Genomic DNA, 18,333 nt, shown 5'->3' with positions numbered 1-18,333 from the left:
GATTCAGGTGCTAGAGCGGCAAACAATTACAGCACAAGTATCATGACGTAGCGAAGTCGGCGTTTGATAGGAGTCGACCTGACCTGGGCTGGCTTTGGATTCCTCTCTAGGGGCTCCAGACTTTTTGTGTTCCTGTTGAGCACTATCCTCACCACCAAGAGATCCGCCCGGTTAAACTCGCCATCTCGGTTTAATGCACACCGATGTCCGATTACGAAGATGGCGTCTGGTGCTTTTATGAGTTTACTGAGAGATGAGGTGCACGATTGCTGCATGGTCATGCCTCATCAATGGAATGAATGGGATGGGATGCGGAGTTTCCTGGCTTGGATAGCGGGATACATCTAGGCAGCTAGGATTTCGACCTGGACTAGCGGGCTTGCAAAGAAGAAAAGAAAAGGTGATCCGTTCTCGTGAGCCTGTGAGATTGAATCTATTGTGGAGTTTCAAGTCTGTCCAAGGGGCGAGACCAATGAGGACGGTTGATTTACTGTGATGGGCGTACTTCTCCGCACATTGCAACTGCATAGAAATGGATCTTGAGTTGGTTATCGGGCGCTCCCATCGCTTGACACCGGGACTTCGGCGTGTTCCTAGACTCCGGGATGCATCAATATCTAGAGCACCTCGGCACGCGTGAGATGTTGGCGTTTCTCCTTCTACCATCACAGATGGCGATACCGGCTAAACCAAGATGAAGCATTGCAAATTGCCTCAGGGCAGCTAACCAGTGTTGGCCAAACTCCCAGTGCAACTAGCAACTGAGACAACTTCCCCAAATGGGAGCTAGGCGCGGCAGCGAGACGGATATATGCATCTTCACTCTTCACTTACCACGTCCAATATCTTTTCTCCCGAAACATCATTCTCGTCGATGGGAGCACAACGTCTGATGAAGCTTATCTCGTTGACCCCGGCGAACAAGGACCCTGCGTTACCCCACGTGTGGTCGGGCCAATCTCTCACCGAGGACCCTGAAGCATCACCGTGCTCATGAGGATGAATAGATGCAAAAGATCAAGGTAGGATGAGGTTGACAGGAAAAAGAGTTGAAATGATGGATATCTATCCTAGAAATCATCTCATTTGCTCCTCTACCGAATCAGTCAGAACCCCAAACAACCGAAGGCTTCACCATTGGTCAGACCACCCATGATGATATGTAACCGCCCAACTAACCAGGGTCTGATCACGAATGCCTCACACCAGCCACCGCGTTCGCGCAACATGACCCTCTGTTAAACCCCGTACAAGCCAGCTCCTCGACCTCAACTCTGACTGCACATACAGAGACAAAAAATGCCCAGCACCGCCCCCTCAGAGGCCGACTCGACGGTGGCTCACCACCAGCCGCCACGCTCGCACAGGACGTTCCGTCTCATCACCATCGCCTCATTTCTCCCCGCGTTTCCCCTCTGCCTGACCCACGGCATCCTCTCGCACAACCCCGTTCCCGCGGTCGGCCTCGTTCCTCTTGCGTTTTCTGCTAGTGGCGGTGTGTTTCTGCTTCGTCGACGCGATGATGATGCTGGACTTGCTCTGAAGCTGTCGCACCCTGTGCTGGTCTTTGTTTGCGACGTGATACTCTCTGCTGCCTTTATGGTGGTTTTGGTCTTTACATGGATCTCAAAGGGTGATTCAGCTTCGCTGAGTATGCTGGCTGCCTATGCGACTATTCCTCTGCTCGTCAATTTGTAGGTTGCTCCAACCCGTCTCCTAGTGCAAGCATACTAACTAGACCCAGTCTCATCCACCTCCTCCTTGCCCTGGAAGCTTTCTACACAGGACTCGCCATCCATAGTCTCGTCCAATGGCTCGCCTGGAGAACACTCCCACCCGACTGCCCCAACTGCAACCACCGGCTCCGACCAGATTTCCCCGAACTGCCCTGGCTGGAGCGTATACGACAGCAACGACATGGGGAGTATGCCACCTTGTTTGTCGACGAAGAGCATCGATATCACGATGAAGAGGATGAGCAGGCTCTGGACCGTGCTGCTGAGGAAGCAGCTGAGGCTGAGGCTGCAGCCACCGATGTTGTGCCAGAGGCTGTTGAGGTGAGGAGGAAGAACAGCCGCAAGAGCAAGACGACTACACCACCATCTCGAGAGGAGCCCGTGTCTCCATGGGGTTCATAGTTGGAGTCTACTTGGAAGACATACAGTTAAGGGGATGAGGAGCATGGTTGGGGGACAGCGGTGGCGACGTGACTGGTTTCATTATCTACATACCCATTTGCGCGGGCAGAATGCTATAGTGATGGTATCTCGGGATTACATAAATAGAAATACAGCTCAATTCAATCTCGACCTTAAAAGTGCTCCTTCCAGAAACGGAACTCTACGTCCTTGACCGTAGCAGACTTGCAAGCCGTCTTGATATCACGAGCTGAATACGGTTAGTATTGTGTGTGAAGATGTTTAGGAAGAGAGGGAACTAACCTGCTGAAGAAGGACCGCAAAAGTAAACACCAACAGTCGTCCGCATGTGACCCTCAAGGCCGTTGATATACGTCCGGTCTAGGATACCGTTACGCATGGTGGCAAACAGGCGCTTAAAGTCGGGTCGGCCAAAGTTGGTGCGTGACTGCAGCTCCGTCAGGGGATCCGTCTGGGCGCCGACACTATTGAGCACAATGTTCTGGGCTGTGTCGATATCGAGCTTCTGGGTGAGGTAGGTGTGGATCTTGAGGAACTCGACGCCTGTGCTACCGGGAACGCGAGCGGCCTCAGTTGACTGCTCTTCGAGAGAGGCAAGGAGGGTCTGGAACCACTCGAAAGAGCCAGTGTCCTTGCAGACCCAGATGAACTCGACTCGGCGAAGTCGGCGGGGAGGGTTAGGAGAGTTGCGGAGATGCCAAATATTCTTGAGGATGGAGGCCCAGGGGGTGACACCAATTCCAGTACCGATGAGGACGGCGATTTCGTTCTCAAAGACGTCCTCGGCGGGAGCACCGTAGGGTCCGTCGATACGGAGAGCGGGCATCTGGTCACCGTTCTGAAGAGCAACCTCGTACATGCCCATGGGGTCGACATCATCGTAGAGCTTGGCCTGCGCGGCACCAGCACCAAGAGCATCACCCAGCTCGCGGGTAAAGTCTCCAACCTGACGGACGTGAACCGATACATAGGGGTCGAAGGGGCACGAGGTGATGGTGAACGGATGCCACTGATACTTGGAGATAGAAGGCACCTGGATGAAGAGCCACTGACCAGCCTTGTACTTGAACGAAGGCTTGGAGAACTGAAGCTCAACCACATCGTAGGGGTGTCGGACGACTCGAGTGATCTTGGTCTCACGACGGGCTCGGACCTCGCGCCAGAGACGCTCGATCAGGTAGAAACCGCCGGTCCAGAGCTCCCATCGCCATCCCAGGTAACCGATGCAGTGTGCCCAGAACTCATCACCAGCAAAAGGAGAGATGGCCTCGGGAGTATCTCGCACGAAGCATCCCACGGTATGAGTGTAGAGACCAAGGAAAAACGGGATAAAAAGATGGTGAGTGTACCAGAAAGTCTCAAAGGACTGCTGACGAATACGGGCGTGGGCGGTCGTGTACATGAGCAGCATGCAGAGAAGCATGACATGACCAGTAATACCACCAGCTTGGACATAGTGAATCTGAACGGCGGTGACGGGTCGGATCTGGGTCAGTTCGACGTTGTAGAAGTTGACATAGTGAGCGCCGGTGTGGAGGATGGTGAAGAAGAGGATGGAGTATGCGAGCTGGCGATGCATCCATAGGTTCTCGTCGAGAGGGAGGAATCGAATCTTGGGTCGAACCCATCGCATAATAGTTCTGCAGACGGGGAGAAGGATCAACATGCAGTCGACGCTCAGAACGAGACCGGCGCCACGGGAGATCCAGACTGAGAACTTGAGTGTGTTGAGACCCGCAAGTCGGGCATCAGCATACTGCTTCCACCTGAAGACAGTTAGTGATGAAAATAGTCGTAGAGAGACCAAAACTCACCATCCATAGGCAAAGATGCCCCAGTGAAAGCCCCAGAAGAGAAAGTGAAAGATCAGCTTCGTAGGCGTGAACTGCTTCCGTATTAATTCGACATAGCCGAGTTGTGCGCCCATCTTGGCGGTTGGTGTGTCGGGTTGTGAGAGGTTGAGAGGTTAAGAGAGTCCAAGTCGACCGGCGACAAGACTCAGAGAGTGCCAAAGAGGCGAAGCAAAGTAATGCTTCAGCAAACTTCCAAGCGACTGATCAGATAAACCGTCTTGTGATGCCGAGTTGGTTTGACACAATCCCAATTACATCCACGTCAACCCTGCTGAGGATAACGAAACCGAAACCAACGATCGAAAGGAATTAATAAAAAGAAAGTTTAGACTGATCCAGCAGCGAATGGAAGCGAAAGTAATGGCTGAGCGGCCGACGAAGGGAATGATCCTGTGGACTCGAGGGGAGGCGAGGAGTCGACGACAGCGAGACGGCGGAGGAAGAGATGAGAACAACAAGAATCCGGGGGAAGAACCAAGTTGATAAACGAGGCCAGAGAAGGCGGCCCTAGTCCAAGGGACGAGGATATTCGGGGGGGCCGGCCAAGATCGACAGAGCAAGGAGTCGAGTCGGAAAAGGAAGAGGCGCGATCCGGATTCTGGTGCGACTCTGGCTCTCTCGATAGCGCAGTCTTTCCAATCACCGGCGTCGTTTTTTTTTCCCTTTGCGAGACGGTATTAGGCTGTACGGGAAAGGGGAATGCCGAGAAGTGCCCTGGTAAACGGTTTGTTGAGGGAGAGTTGAAACGTCAGAGAAGGGGTCCAGTACAAAGATCCAAATCGTAGCGGGTTTCGTCGAGTTGAGTTTGAGACGCCGGGTGTGAGAGGGCGCTTTGACGATGTGGTGGTGTTTCGCGGGGCGGCGAGTGTGGAGTTTTGGACTGTCGCAGTAGAGCGTCAAAGGGACAGACCTCTAGAGAGGAGAGGAGGGATTATTCGGATAGGAAAAGATCAAAGAGGAAGAAATTGGGGACCCAAACTGTTTTTGTCCTCATCATTAAGATCGGTCCATAAACCATGTGTGCCAACCCATCATGGGATTCCACGAGGCGGGAGCAGCAGCCCCATCCACCCTCATCCATGGGATGGCACAAAAGAATTGGTTGCATATCGCATCGCGGGCGCCTATTAGAGGCCTGGGCATCCTTCCTCTGCGCCCTCTGACTGGCCGAGTATATTTGGAACACTCGATCTGAGGAGCAGTCCAGCCACTGAAGAGCCCTGGAGTCGAACCCCTGGACCTGTGATTGCCCTGGCTTCGTCCCCGGGCGCTTAGAGACCCGAGACGCAGCCAACGGCGAGCCTCCGTCTCCCTGCCAGCCTCCCCCCGACTGGGTTTGGTCGACCCCTGCTCCCGTCTGCATAGGGCTTGGCAAGATGCACTGTGACGGCGCTAGTTACACGCTTGGGCTGCTGAAGCTGGCTAACCGAGTCCCTCTGTGACCTGTTACCGAGTTTTCTCTTCCTCAACCTGGCGATGTTGGATAGAAAGAGGTTACCGGTACCGGTTCCTTGGGAGAGGTACGGGCATGATCTGCAAGTTGAACCGGATTGCCGTCACCATGTTGGCCCAACGAGCTGGAAACTCGATTTGTGTTGTTGGTTGTTCTGCCCTACGCTATCTAAGAAGCAAGGTAATTAAATCTAGTTAGAGCCCAGCCACTAGAGAGTGACTGTCAGCATGGCGGCAACTCATCACAGCCAAGATGAGTGTGCATCGCATCAATTCCAAGAAACCCATCGTGTAGCGATTCCAAGAGGAATCGAATGACTGTCATCCGATCAATAGCGTCCATCCATGCCGCACATCTCTCGTCTCCCTCACATTAGACTCATAATCTGCTAGGCCATGGTCTCTTGTCACCGTCGCAGGCTGTCCCCGTTGGTTGATCCACAATGGGATGGGCTGCCAGACCGCTCTCGTCGTCGTCGCATTGAACCGAGCGTCTCAACTGTTGACCCCTGGTTTGGCAATCCAATCCAATCCAACCCAAGCTATCACTAAGGACAGAAGGATGTGATCATGTGATGGATTTTTCAGCTTTCTTTTCCTTCACACTGCGTGTGACTAGATAACACTCGATGTGATAAAAGGAGAAGCGATCGTATGACTCGTGGTATACGCGCTGAGGATTAAGACGAAGGATTTAGAAAACATAGCTTTGTCTCTTCTCGAGTGTAGCCGCATAGACGGGCCGGATTGGGCTGTAACTAGACCCTTGCCGTCACACGAAACCCTCGACTCCCTCAGCCCCGAAACGGCCGCCGCTCTGGTCGGGGTCCGACTCCGCTTCGGAGGAGTGGGGCCGGTTTGGATGGAGAGGTGACGGCCAGGAGCCGGAAGGGGATGTCTCGAGAGGATATCAACGATTAGGTAGTTTTAGCCTGCAACTGTGACCATCAAACTCCTTCCAAGTCAAGTTAGTCTTTTCGATATGGTAGCTCTACATAGCATTATGCTACATGCTAAGAGCAGTCCGAGCATTGTTAGTTTGTGTTACCACTCCGCAAAGAGCAACTGAGTCTATCGATCTTTGCTTCAGATCGAGAAGAGAAACTTGCTTAGTCCTTATGATGAAACTGGAAATTCGACCAACCAGATCAATGATGATCATTGTCGAATTACTCAATTCTCCGAGCGGGTTCCCACAGGCGATCTCGATGCCCCGCCTCTTGTAAAGTTGAGCAAGCTTGATTTCTCTCCTGCACTGACGTGTTGGTGGTGTCAGTCTGTCTGTTGCATTCTGGTTTTCGTTTTTCCCAGAACCAATCAAAATCTCACTCTTCCTGAGGAATTATGCATCGATGGCCGTTGAACTGTACCTGGAGCTAAGCTGGATCACACAGCATGGATGCTGATGCTGAAGCTGGCTTAGACTCGTGATCAGCTAGTCCACTAACTCAACCAACGCCCGTTCGGTCCGTCTCCTGGTTAGCCTCATAACTCAACCACGAAAAAAAAGACTTTCAAACTATCGCCAAGTGTTGACATCAAGAATTCGCTCGCCAAGCTTCAAAATCTTTTCTCTATGCGAGGAAGGCTTGTTTATCTGGGCAAGATGGCACCGCCAAGATGGAAACACGGCACGTGCCATGCCACCAACTGATGACGTAGGGCCACCTCATCCGCCTCAATCCTGCCTGCCATGCCACATGGATGATGGGGATTGAGGCTAGAGCTCGACTGCCTTTTCGTAAGCAACAGCTTGAAGCTTTCTCGACTTCTTTCTTTCACTTCTCTCGCGACATTTCAGTGTCGAACCTCATCTCTTTGCCAATTGCATCATCCTGTCGCTACAGAGCTTGACCACTACAAGAGCACCCCGCAATGTCTGGCAAGGATGATGCCGAGGAGCACCGCCGCTACACAGCTCCATATAGCGCCAGGAACCCTATCCCCACAATATCCAAGTACCGAGAAGAGAGGGCAGCTCGACAAGAAGAGGCACTAAATAAGAGCGATGATGTACCAGAGGGAAGTGGTAATAATGATTATCCATCACAACAAAAGTCGAGAGAAGACCCGGGGCCCCGTCCAGAGTCGGAAGACGCCAAGCAAGACGACATCGACAAGGGTCAGGATGACGAGGAATTCGAGGGCATCAAGGATACCTCTCAGATTGAAGGGCAATCGTCTGACCCCAAAAAGAGGAGAAAGGAGATGAAGAAGAGCAGAAAGGAGAGGGCAGAACGAGAAGTCACCGACCCAGTCACTCACCTCCCTGTCACCATACACGATTTCACCGATGAAGCGCTTGAGGAGGTAGGAGTCAACCATCCATCCTTTGGCACGACTCAGCGGACAGCAACCGGACTTGATGGGAAGAACAAGTCTCAAACCCAGCTTCAGGAGGAACACCAGGACATCCAGCAGAGCCATGATGCCATGGGCGAGCTATTTCCACCACCAGACTTTGATGCCCTTCAACTCGAGATGGCACAGATCAGCAAACGCGGTGTCACATTTGGACTTGCAGCTATTGCAATCGTCATTGGCGGAACATTTTCCTTTGAACGAACCTTGAGAGAGGACCTGCTCCCGGTTGGAGGTTGGGCATCGGCTGTGGGAGGGGGTATGCTCTGGATCGTGTTGGCCGCAGGATGTGCAGCATCTGTCTGGTTTCTCATCGTGTCCGTCCGAGAATGGGTGGCGAATAAGATCAACAACATTTTCCAGGACGAAGTCTGGGACGCTCATCGGCGAGGCGTTATCAAGGCATCCAAGAAGCACGACACTGAGACCACCGTTTGGTTGAATTCCCTTCTTGGCTCTGTATGGCCTCTCATCAACCCCGACCTCTTTGCCAGTCTAGCAGACACCCTGGAAGATGTTATGCAGGCTTCACTACCCAAGCTCATTCGGATGGTCAGCGTGGAGGACATTGGCCAGGGCAGCGAGGCATTGCGAATCCTTGGCATCCGGTGGCTTCCCACTGGTGCTGCTGCAAGGGCAGTTGGTGAGGATGGGAAACTCATGACTGCAGAGCAGAGTGACAACGATACCGAGAAAAAGAACGGTGAAACCGATAGCAGCGACACTGCCCAGGATGGTATGGAAGCTGAGGAGGGTGACTTTATCAACCTCGAAGTGGCATTTGCCTACCGAACTCGATCCAGTTCCAAGTCTCTCAGGGAACGCACCAAGGATATGCATCTTTATCTTGCCTTTTACCTACCCGGAAACATCAAGATTCCGGTCTGGGTAGATCTTCAGGGCATCATTGGTACTATGCGAATGCGCCTCCAGCTTACCCCTGACCCGCCATTCTTCGCCCTCTGCACAATCACCTTTCTTGGACAGCCCAGAGTCAACTTGAGCTGCGTGCCCCTGAGCAAGCACGCCATCAACATCATGGATGTGCCTTTTATCAGCAATTTTGTTCAAGCTGCCGTCGACGCTGCTATGGCCGAATATGTCGCCCCCAAGAGTCTTACCCTCGACCTCAAGGACATGTTGGCCGGTGACGACTTCAAGAAGGATACCAACGCTGTTGGCGTAATTGTTGTCAACATCAAGCGCGGATACGACTTCAAAATGGGCGACTCTGGTATTCCGCTTGTCAAGGACGGCAGTTCAGACCCCTATGTCTCTGTTGGCTGGGCCAAGTTTGGCAAGCCCGTCTGGTCCACGCGTGTGCTTGAAAACGAGATGGAACCATATTGGGATGAGACCTGTTTCATTTTGGTGACGCCACAGGAGCTGAATATCGATGAGAGATTGCGTATCCAACTCTGGGATTCCGATAGGTTCACTGCGGACGATGACCTTGGACGAATCGAGGTCAGAATCAAGGACCTGATGAAGAGCGACAACACCAACGGACGAATGTCGACTCGACAAGATGGCTTCAGGGCTCTCAAGTCTGGCGACAACATGCCTGGCAAGCTCGAATGGAGTGTCGGTTACTACTCCAAGACCAGAATCCAACAAGATCAATTTGAGCGGCAAACTCACGACCCCGAAATCCGCACCATGGAACAGCTCAAGGAGAAGGTGGACGAGTCTTGCGAACGTAAACTCCGAGAGACCATGCTCAAGGAGGGCAAGAAGGAAGAAGATATCAACGAACTCGAGCAGCAAAAGGCCCAAGAATTGAAGACTGAACAAGACGCCATGATCATCTCGGCACCACCCCCTGATGGCTACCCCAGTGGTGTTTTCAGTATTCAGATTCATAACATCACGGGCCTTGAGTTGGATCGTCTAAACAAGCGGCAAGCCTCGAACGATGCTGAGGCAACGGATGAGGAAGATGCTGGTGATGGTCTGCCGAGCGCTTACTGCACCATCATTCTCAACCATCGCAAAACATTCAAGACGAGGACGAAGCCTCAGAACGCAAAGCCATTCTATAATGCAGGATGTGAACGTTTTGTGCGAGATTGGCGCGAGGCTGAGGTGTTTGTCACTGTACGCGATGCCCGGCTGAAGGAGGACGATCCCTTACTGGGAATTGTCCACCTACCGCTTTCTGAGCTCTTCCGTGAGCGCTCACAGGTCATGGGCCTATGGCCCTTGTCAGGTGGTATTGGCCACGGACGTATCCGTCTCTCAATGGTCTGGCGCAGCGTCCAACTGCAGGCGCCGCGAAACCTCCTGGGCTGGCAGTACGGCACCATCGAGGTTCAGCCAACAGTAACGGTTGACAACTGCCCCAAGGATCTTTGCTCGTCAAAGCTCAAGTTTCAGACCAACATCAGCGCAGCAAAGATGTACACTGAGGATGGTGAGAACCAAGGGATGGTGACATGGAAGTCGAAGCGAGATAGGCCGCTCGCTCTGGCTGTCCAATCAAGATATAGCAGCTGTCTATCAATTGCCTTTCGTGATAAGGGCTTCTTTGGGGACGACACGGCTGCATTTTCCGTCCTCTGGCTCAAGGATATTATAGATGAGGAAGAGACGGAGCTGGAGCTGCCAATATGGAAGGGTGACTTCCGTCGTGCTACGGCTTGTTGTCTCAAAGAGTGCGGCGAGAAGCTTGGCACCATCAAGTTGAAGTTGACATTCTGGTCTGGTTTGGTAAATAGTCCCTTGTCGACACCACTGCAACTCTTGGGGGCAGGTGACAGCTCACAGATGCTAACCCCGTCACAGGGAAGCGCCCATTCTCGCTGGACACGCCGCGACGAGCACCTCCGCAATGTAGTCGAGGTTATTGAAACCGCACGCGACAACCTCGAAGCCGGACGTATGGAGAGGGAGGCCGGCATAGTCGACTCTGAAGGTGAGTCGTCTGGGGCCGCGCACCGCCCACCATCAATCGGGAGCAATTCGGACTCGAGCTCCTCTTCCTCCTCCGACTCGGATGGAGAAGGCTCCGACATCCCCGACGGCAGTGCTGGAAACAAACAGGGTCCCGTTGATCAGCTCCGCGACTATCGACGTCGGGACAAGCGTCTGCATCGGCAGCACCGGGGACTCATGCAGTGGAAGGTAAGCTCCGACTCCCCTTGTGTCTTTCCAATTTCCTCGTCTGCCGTGCTTCTATTTTGGCCGTCCAAAGTTCAAAGCAAAAGCAGCAGGCAAGCGAGGAGGGGGGCGTGTGCATCAAAAGGCACGATGCAAGAAACAACGTGGGACTGACAGATGGGCCTAGATCCCGCGTACGGCAAAGTGGATCAAGCACAAGTTCGACCGCGTTGGGGATAAGGCGTCTAGCGTCTTGGAGCATTCGTCCAAGCAGCCTGGGATCGAGACCGAGGTCTAGAGCAAGCCACGCACCGGCCAAGCGACATGCCGAAGGGAAGGGTGGATATGCCGGTGCCAACGCACAAGAGCAAAAGGCTGTGTAACATGATGAGTAAAATGGATCTATCAGTTAGCAAGAAGCAAGCAAGCGAGGAGTGTCAGGGTCATGAGGGTTGAAAATGCTTGTCCAAGGTCATATCGAGAAAGGCGGTAGAACAAAAAAAGAGGTATCATCCATCATTCATCGTTGCCTACCTACTTACCACATGGCTCATTAAAAACATGCCACCTCCAAATGCCGACCTCCTGCTAATCAAATCAAACCATACCATCCCAAGTCGTCGTGATCCAAATAGTTTCCTCCATTGGCCCCCCCCTCCCATCCGATCCCGCCGGCATATGCGGGTGATCCCCTTTTTTCTCACAAAAATGGTGAACCGTCTATGATTTCTCCGAAGCGAAAAAAAAAAGCGAACAAAAAATAAAAATGGGCAAAAAAACAAGCATGAGCCTCCTAAATCAAGTTGTTGTAAAGCCCCCTCCCCACCCCCAAGCTTTTGAATCGTATGTGCTCCGCAGTTCTGTGACCTCTCCACTGTGAAAGAGAGAAGAACCTGCTCCAACGCCAACCCGTCATGCAATGCATGTTTTTCTTTGCAAATGCTCGAGTAGAGAATAGAAGATGAAAACTACTCCGTGTGTATCGGAGAAGTAGTAGATGTGTTGACAAAACATGACCAACTAGATCGCCGATGTAGTTCTCGATAGCTCCATACATCAGTCCATATGTGACCAATGCGCCGTGGGTCCCGAACGTTCTTTCGTTCTACCGGCGTGGCGCTTGGTTACCGCTCCTTAGCTTGCTGATGTTCTCCTCCGTCAATGAGTCCCCGGTCTGTAGTTCTTGGTACGAGTTCCTTCGATAGGTCGATGGTCCGCCCGCAGCGTCGATGAGCTTGGTCTCTTGAAGCCTGTTTGACCATTCAGTCTCTCCCTCCGGCCGCCTCACCTGAGGCGCGAGTTCCGGAGCCGTGGTATCGAAAGGGGATGGCTCGTTCTGTCCGTTCGTCGTCAACGGCCGGGGCGTGATGGGGCTGTTGTTGAAATCTTCGGACGTGCGTCCAACAGGAGGCATATCGTTCTCGTCGATGCCGACATGTGGAATATCTGCATTGTCGCAGTGTTCGCTCATCTCTGAACAGTCCGACGCGGAAGGATCCGGCGCTGTGGATGCCCGACGCCGAGCATGGCACCAGCGAAGCAGCATCTTCTCTAGTATGACGCTCCGAACAGGCTTGGCCAAGTAGTCATCCATACCAGCCCTAGTGCACTTCTCTCGATCGCCCTGGATCGCCGATGCTGTCATGGCCACAATAGGGACATCCTGGACGATAGGTTTGTAGGGGAGGTGGTGCCTCAACAGGTGTGTACACTTGTATCCATCAATGATGGGCATCTGCACATCCATCAGGATGATATCTGGCTTAGGTTTGATACCTTGGTGAACGCCAGACAGATATTCCAGGGCTTCCTTTCCATTCCAGGCAGCCGTCACCTGAAAGCCAAGCCGACCAATTGTTTTGGTCGCAATCTTTTGGTTGATAGGACTATCATCACAGTCAGCTCTAGGCTCCTCCAATCGATCCATCCATGACTTACTTGTCTTCAACAACCAAGATGTGAATCTTGGCTCTTTCTGATGGGGGTAGCTCCTGGTCAGGGCTTGATGATGACGAGATACCGAATCGGGCCCGGCGAGATCCTGAGGAGCCTCCTTGCATTCCATCAGACGCCGGAGGGGTGCCGACAATCTGATCATACTCCGAGCTATTACAAGACATGCTCAACTCGGATTGAAGGCGGTCAGGAATAGCGCCTGCATTAGCAAGGCCAGCTTCTGCCGGGCCACTTGGCTTGTTGAAGGGGATCCAGAACGTCGCTCGGGTTCCAACACCAACGTTGGACTCCAACGAGATCCGTCCGTGCATCAAATCCAACAAGTTCTTGCAAATGGTCAGACCCAGTCCAGTGCCTCCGAATCGCCTTGCGGTTGATGCGTCGCCTTGGCTGAAAGGCTGGAACAACTTCTTCCGAACCTCATCTTGAATACCAATGCCCGAATCTTCAACCGTGAATCTGACCTCGATGGATTCGGCCGTTTCCTTCTCTGCAACCACCGAGAACCTAACATATCCTTGATTCGTGAATTTGATGCTGTTGGTCAAGAGATTCGTGAGGATCTGTCGTACGCGTCCAGGGTCTCCAATAACAACCAAGTCGTTTTCGATACTATCCCCGATCTCTGATTGGAAATCGAGATTCTTACGTTCCACGGCGAACTGCAGCATTCTTCCCACCTCCTTGACAATGTGAGACAGCGAGAATTGTACTTCTTCAATGTCGAGGCGCCCCGACTCCACCTTTGAAAAGTCCAAGATGTCATTGATGACGGTGAGGAGAGATGTTGCTGAGCTTTGGATATTTTCAACGTATTCTTGTTGTTCCTCGTCCAGGTGCATTCCAGCGAGTAGCTCGGCCATTCCCAATACACCTGTGATGGGCGTTCGGATCTCGTGCGACATGTTGGCTAGGAACTGACTCTTGAGTCTGTTGGCTTCCTTGGCGGCTGCTTCGTTAGCAATGGCCTTTCGCTTCTCCTTGGATTGCTTCTCCAATGCTTGTTCGCGGCTCTTGAGCTCTGTGACATCCATGATGACGCCGATAACGCCCTCGATATACGTATCGTTCTTTGCACCGCTTTCTTGAGTCTTCTTGCCAAACATAGGGAGGAAGCGAGTCCTATACCAACGATCGTCTATCACAAGTTAGAGGGATGCTGAAAACCTGAAGCTTGGTCAAGTCTTACCGATCCCGTGTTCCTTGACATCTTCGGCAACTCGCCCGTCAAGAATCAGCTCGATGGGCTCCAGGAACTCTGGACGTTCGCCGTCGGCGAGTTGTGCGGTCAGACGGTTGAACACCTTGTACATGTTCTCTCCAACGAACCATCTCGTTCCGTCATGGTTCTCTTCGTGGGTATTGTTCCAAATCAACGCGCCTTCAAGCATCGTCACTCGGCGCTTCGGGTCGACAGTGAAGATGGTAACATGGGAGTGGGCAATAACGCTGAGCAGCTGCTGCCGTGTGCGCTTGGCATTCATCTTGGTCTGAATGCTCTCATGAACGTCGGTACAAGTCCCTAATTCCAAGTTTAGCCAGGGGATAGAACAATGCCAGTATGCAACTTACCAAACCACCTCTCGACCTTGCCAGTCTCCTTGTTACGTTGAGGTAGTGCCCGTCCGAGGAACCAGCGCCAGTGCCCATCTCTGCTTTGACATCGATATTCCGTCATGTAGGGGTCGCCCGTATTCAAAGAATGTTTCCACCTTCTTTGAGCCTCGACCAGGTCGTCCGGGTGGAAAGCATTCACCCATGACTTGCCGAGACTATTCTCTGGTGTGAGTCCTGAGTAATTGTAGAACCGAGTGTTCCAAAAGTCCACCAGACCGTCCGAGGTTGCCGTCCAGACCAATTGAGGCATCGTGTCACAGATGAGCTTGAATCGTTCCTCATCCCGCTCCTTGATCTGTGTGATTTCTTCTGTCATAACGGTAACATCGCGTCCCGTGACAACACCAGCAAGGAAGTCGCCTGTTGAATCGTCCCGGATCGCCTCTCCAAGCATGTCGAAAACCAACTTCTTCCCAGCCTCATCATACATTCCTATGCGAATACCGCTGAAGGGAGTCTCGGTCTTGAGCAAAGTTGAGATGGGATATTCTGTAACATCCAATCGGCGAGAAAAGTCCTCGGTGTAAAGGTGCCAGTACTGAAGGAGATCGAAGCCATTGACTGAGGTGTCAAGCGGTGCATCCTTCTCAAACAATTTGCGAGCCGCCGAGTTGGGGAACGTGACACTGCCGTCCTTCCACATTGCCAGGATGGGCATCTGGGTGTTGTTTAATAGGGCGTCTTTCATCAGCAGCATCTTCTGTAGGAGCGATGGTGTGCTAGAATGGGACGCAACGGATGGAGGGCCCATCGGGGGAAAGGGGCTCGAAGACATGGTGACAATGCCAGGGCTGTGAAACGAGGGCGAGTTCGAGTCTCTGCTAGATGCGACAGAAGATGGGTTGGAGTGGGAGATGGACTTGCGCTCGGCGGCCTCGAGGATACTCGGTCTCGCGATGGGTTTCTTTGTGTTGGAGAGGGTCGACTTTGGCGATTGGGTGTTGGTAAAGGTCAGCGTGAAGAAAGCTTGCCGATCCTCGAGTTCCCATATAGTTATGATCATCTTGGCAAAGACCTGGTAGTCCGACTCCTTGGCTTTATACCTATTATCGAAGGAAGTTCTGCCAATACCTTTCCTGGTGATGACGACCTCCACAACAGCATCCTGGGTCTGGCGAGCAGGAGGGCTAAGACGGCTCTCGGGAGTGGGCATGGTACTGGCGGTTGGTGTTGCGTCGCCACCTGACTGGGAGTGTTGTCTCGAATCTCTCGCCGGTGCCCGTACGCCCATCTCGTCGACCAAAGATTCAAGGAAAGCCTCCCATGTCGCCCACACAGGCTGTCCGTCTTGTAACATATCGACTCCGACCTGAGAGAGGGACTGGCCCCGCAGATGTTCGATAGTGGCGGATACATCCTCCTCGTCCGAATCTTCTGTCACTATTCCCAGCATTCGACCCATGGCCTCATTAGCCAAAACAACCGTCTTGAGATTGTTCAGAACCATTGTCGGCACCGGCAGATACTGCAGGGCTGAGAAGGCGAGCTGACCGGGTGAAATGGCAGGCATAGTTAGGCGGAATGGACTCTGGGATGGCGACCTCGAGCCGTCTCCGAGGGGGTCCCGAAGGAAGCGTCCTCCACCAAGCAGGCGTGGGCTTCCATCTTGACGTATGGATTCGTTGGTCAGGTCCACGGCAGCTCTCGGTCGCGCAGGATTGACAGTGGTTGGAACAGGCGCCTGGATGTGGTTAGGATGCGACTCGGAGCGGCTCAATGGGAAACCAGTGTCGTTCACAGCTGCGGCGGGCCTAATAGCTCGGGAATGGCTGCTGGAGCGAAGTTGTTCGGGAGGGCTCATGTCGGTTCTGCCCGTCACGAGGCATCGAGAACGAGCCGTGTCAAGCGACTTGAGAGTCGAACAGGAGAAATGGTTAAAGATAACAAAATAGAATACCCAAGAAAAAAGTCAAGAGTGGAAAGATGGCGCCGCAATGGCCGTGGGGAGCAATGTCTAACCCTCTCGCGATGCGAACGGCCTCGACCTCGAGACCGAGACAGGTCTAGACGACGGCAAGTGGGCGGCGAAGCTTTCTCTACCACGAATCGACAAGTGACCGTCGACGGGGAATTGGCATGGCGCAAAGGTAGGATATGCTGAGAGTGAGACAGGCCGTGGCAAGGGGCCTAGCTTAGGTCTTCTGGATGCGGCGTCGACGGGAACAGGATTTAACTTTCGAAGGTATCACCCAACCAGCTCAGGTGAGGTCAGGCAACAGTGGGATGCCGTTTATCGCCCAGTCAACCTGAGGTCCAGCAGCTCCGGTCAAGGCGACGGAGGAGGTTCCGTGATGGCCGAGGAGCGTAGAGCTGGCAGACTCTAGCAGGCGAGCAGCCGCGATGTAGGTCGAGGCGATCTAGGACGGTTGGAGACAAGACAGTTAGAGGTGTAAAAGGATGATGGGACTGAAGCCCTGAACCGAGAGGAGAAGACAAGGAAGGTCAGAATGGTGGATGGGTTAACCCGGAGTGTCCTTCCAGAGCAGAGCAGAGCAGAGCAGAGCAGACCGACACGGCACGAATGGGCAAAGAGCAATGCTTAATGCAACTTGCTGGAAAGGATAGAATAGAATAGGCAATAGATTGTCCGTTCAGACGAAGGGGTGGAAGAAGGGCCCTGAGATGGATGGGGACCCTGAATTGACACCTTCTGCAGGCTGGGGGCACAAGCTGAGACGACACGGCGGGACGGCCACCATCCATGCAGTTTAGTGGTAAGAGCACCGACGGGCGGGGGCTTACGAGGGTCCAACGCCCACTGAACGGGGTGGCCTTACGGGGTGTTGCGGGCTCCGGGGCGCTCTTTGGGGGGCGTGAGGGTAGGTGAGATGCTGCGAGGTGGGGCACTTGTCGGACCCTCGACTGGTCGCCGCGGCGTGCCAGGCTTGGCCAGGGTCGGGATCGCCTCCACGCGTGGGGCCACGCCTTGTGTTCAAATGCCGATCGAGGACGACAATGGCATGGCCTGGCAAGCCCTGATTTCTGCGGTGAGCAGGCCGGTTCACGCGAGAGAAGTCGATGTGTCTCTGATGGCACGGACGCTGCACCATCCATCGCACGGCCGCAGAAGGTCAGATGGCGGACCAAGTTGGATATCAGCCAAAGCACTCTGCTCGGTGAAGCCCAGAATCGGAACTACTTTAGCCTTGGTGGTCCAGAGGGCGACGGGAAGCTTGTTAGCACAGATGACCTCCCAGCTAGCACCTAGAGCTCGCCCGCTGCAGATAAGCTGCTGTTAGAGGTAGGTTCTCGACCTGGAGAAAAGAGTCCACAATACGACGTCCTTACGTAGCAATGAGAACAATCCTCTCAACACACCTTACCCAAGAACCTAAAGCCGGTCGTTCCCAACCTTGGCCATTCCATTCTTACCAAGGTCAAGGGCGAGATGGAGCTTCTATCAGAGCTGTCCAGTCCAGTGTGTGCCCGAGGTCGCCAAGTCAGGTACCGGGACAGGGCGGTTAGCACTATCTGAACCTACTGCCAGTCTACCCAGCCCACAAAACGAGCAGGGTGTCACGCAGTGGAAAGGTTTGCGCGGATCCGTCCCATGTGGTTGGATATCCTCGATCCTGGCAACACCAACAACACCACAAAGTTGATGCCGGCCTGACGGTTCCCAGAAGTCACCAGCCTAGACTGCAACCCTGCACGTCGGCTAGAAAGGGCAGGTTAATCCCCGTCCCCTCTGATCCGATCGACGGTAGCTGTCACTCGACTCTCCGGCGATTTCCTCACGGCTGCTGCCGGCCATCCAGTTGATTAGAGCTTGGAGTTGCTTTTAAGTCAATCTCACAGTGGAAGCCCAGGCTTAATTGCTAGCAGCAGCTACAACA

The 18,333-nt window shown here is 53.3% G+C and overlaps 4 protein-coding genes across 4 annotated transcripts; 2 read left to right on the top strand and 2 right to left on the bottom strand.

Annotated features, from left to right (window-relative positions):
- Window positions 1–1,299: 1,299 nt before the first annotated feature.
- NECHADRAFT_75198 (uncharacterized protein) lies at window positions 1,300–2,138 on the top strand (the record flags this gene model as incomplete). The annotated part of the gene is made up of 2 exons (XM_003054412.1): window positions 1,300–1,694; window positions 1,745–2,138. The coding sequence occupies 2 exons, from the start codon at window positions 1,300–1,302 to the stop codon at window positions 2,136–2,138; spliced, it is 789 nt and encodes a 262-aa protein (XP_003054458.1).
- Window positions 2,139–2,311: 173 nt separating this feature from the next.
- Window positions 2,312–4,086, bottom strand: NECHADRAFT_31773 (uncharacterized protein; the record flags this gene model as incomplete). The annotated part of the gene is made up of 3 exons (XM_003053701.1): window positions 2,312–2,388; window positions 2,442–3,925; window positions 3,974–4,086. 3 exons carry the CDS (start codon window positions 4,084–4,086, stop codon window positions 2,312–2,314), a joined length of 1,674 nt encoding a protein of 557 aa, XP_003053747.1.
- A 3,253-nt stretch (window positions 4,087–7,339) lies between these two features.
- Window positions 7,340–11,222, top strand: NECHADRAFT_98912 (uncharacterized protein; the record flags this gene model as incomplete). Its single annotated transcript, XM_003054411.1, has 3 exons — window positions 7,340–10,534; window positions 10,610–10,948; window positions 11,112–11,222. 3 exons carry the CDS (start codon window positions 7,340–7,342, stop codon window positions 11,220–11,222), a joined length of 3,645 nt encoding a protein of 1,214 aa, XP_003054457.1.
- An 807-nt stretch (window positions 11,223–12,029) lies between these two features.
- Window positions 12,030–16,298, bottom strand: NECHADRAFT_90292 (uncharacterized protein; the record flags this gene model as incomplete). The annotated part of the gene is made up of 4 exons (XM_003053700.1): window positions 12,030–12,810; window positions 12,863–14,018; window positions 14,070–14,402; window positions 14,453–16,298. 4 exons carry the CDS (start codon window positions 16,296–16,298, stop codon window positions 12,030–12,032), a joined length of 4,116 nt encoding a protein of 1,371 aa, XP_003053746.1.
- Between the last annotated feature and the right edge of the window lie 2,035 nt (window positions 16,299–18,333).

This window comes from Fusarium vanettenii, assembly GCF_000151355.1.
Source record: "Fusarium vanettenii 77-13-4 chromosome 1 genomic scaffold NECHAsca_1_chr1_3_0, whole genome shotgun sequence".
Lineage (NCBI taxonomy): Eukaryota > Fungi > Ascomycota > Sordariomycetes > Hypocreales > Nectriaceae > Fusarium > Fusarium vanettenii.
Note: the sequence above shows the minus strand (reverse complement) of the source record. Positions and strands in the feature narration are given on the sequence as shown.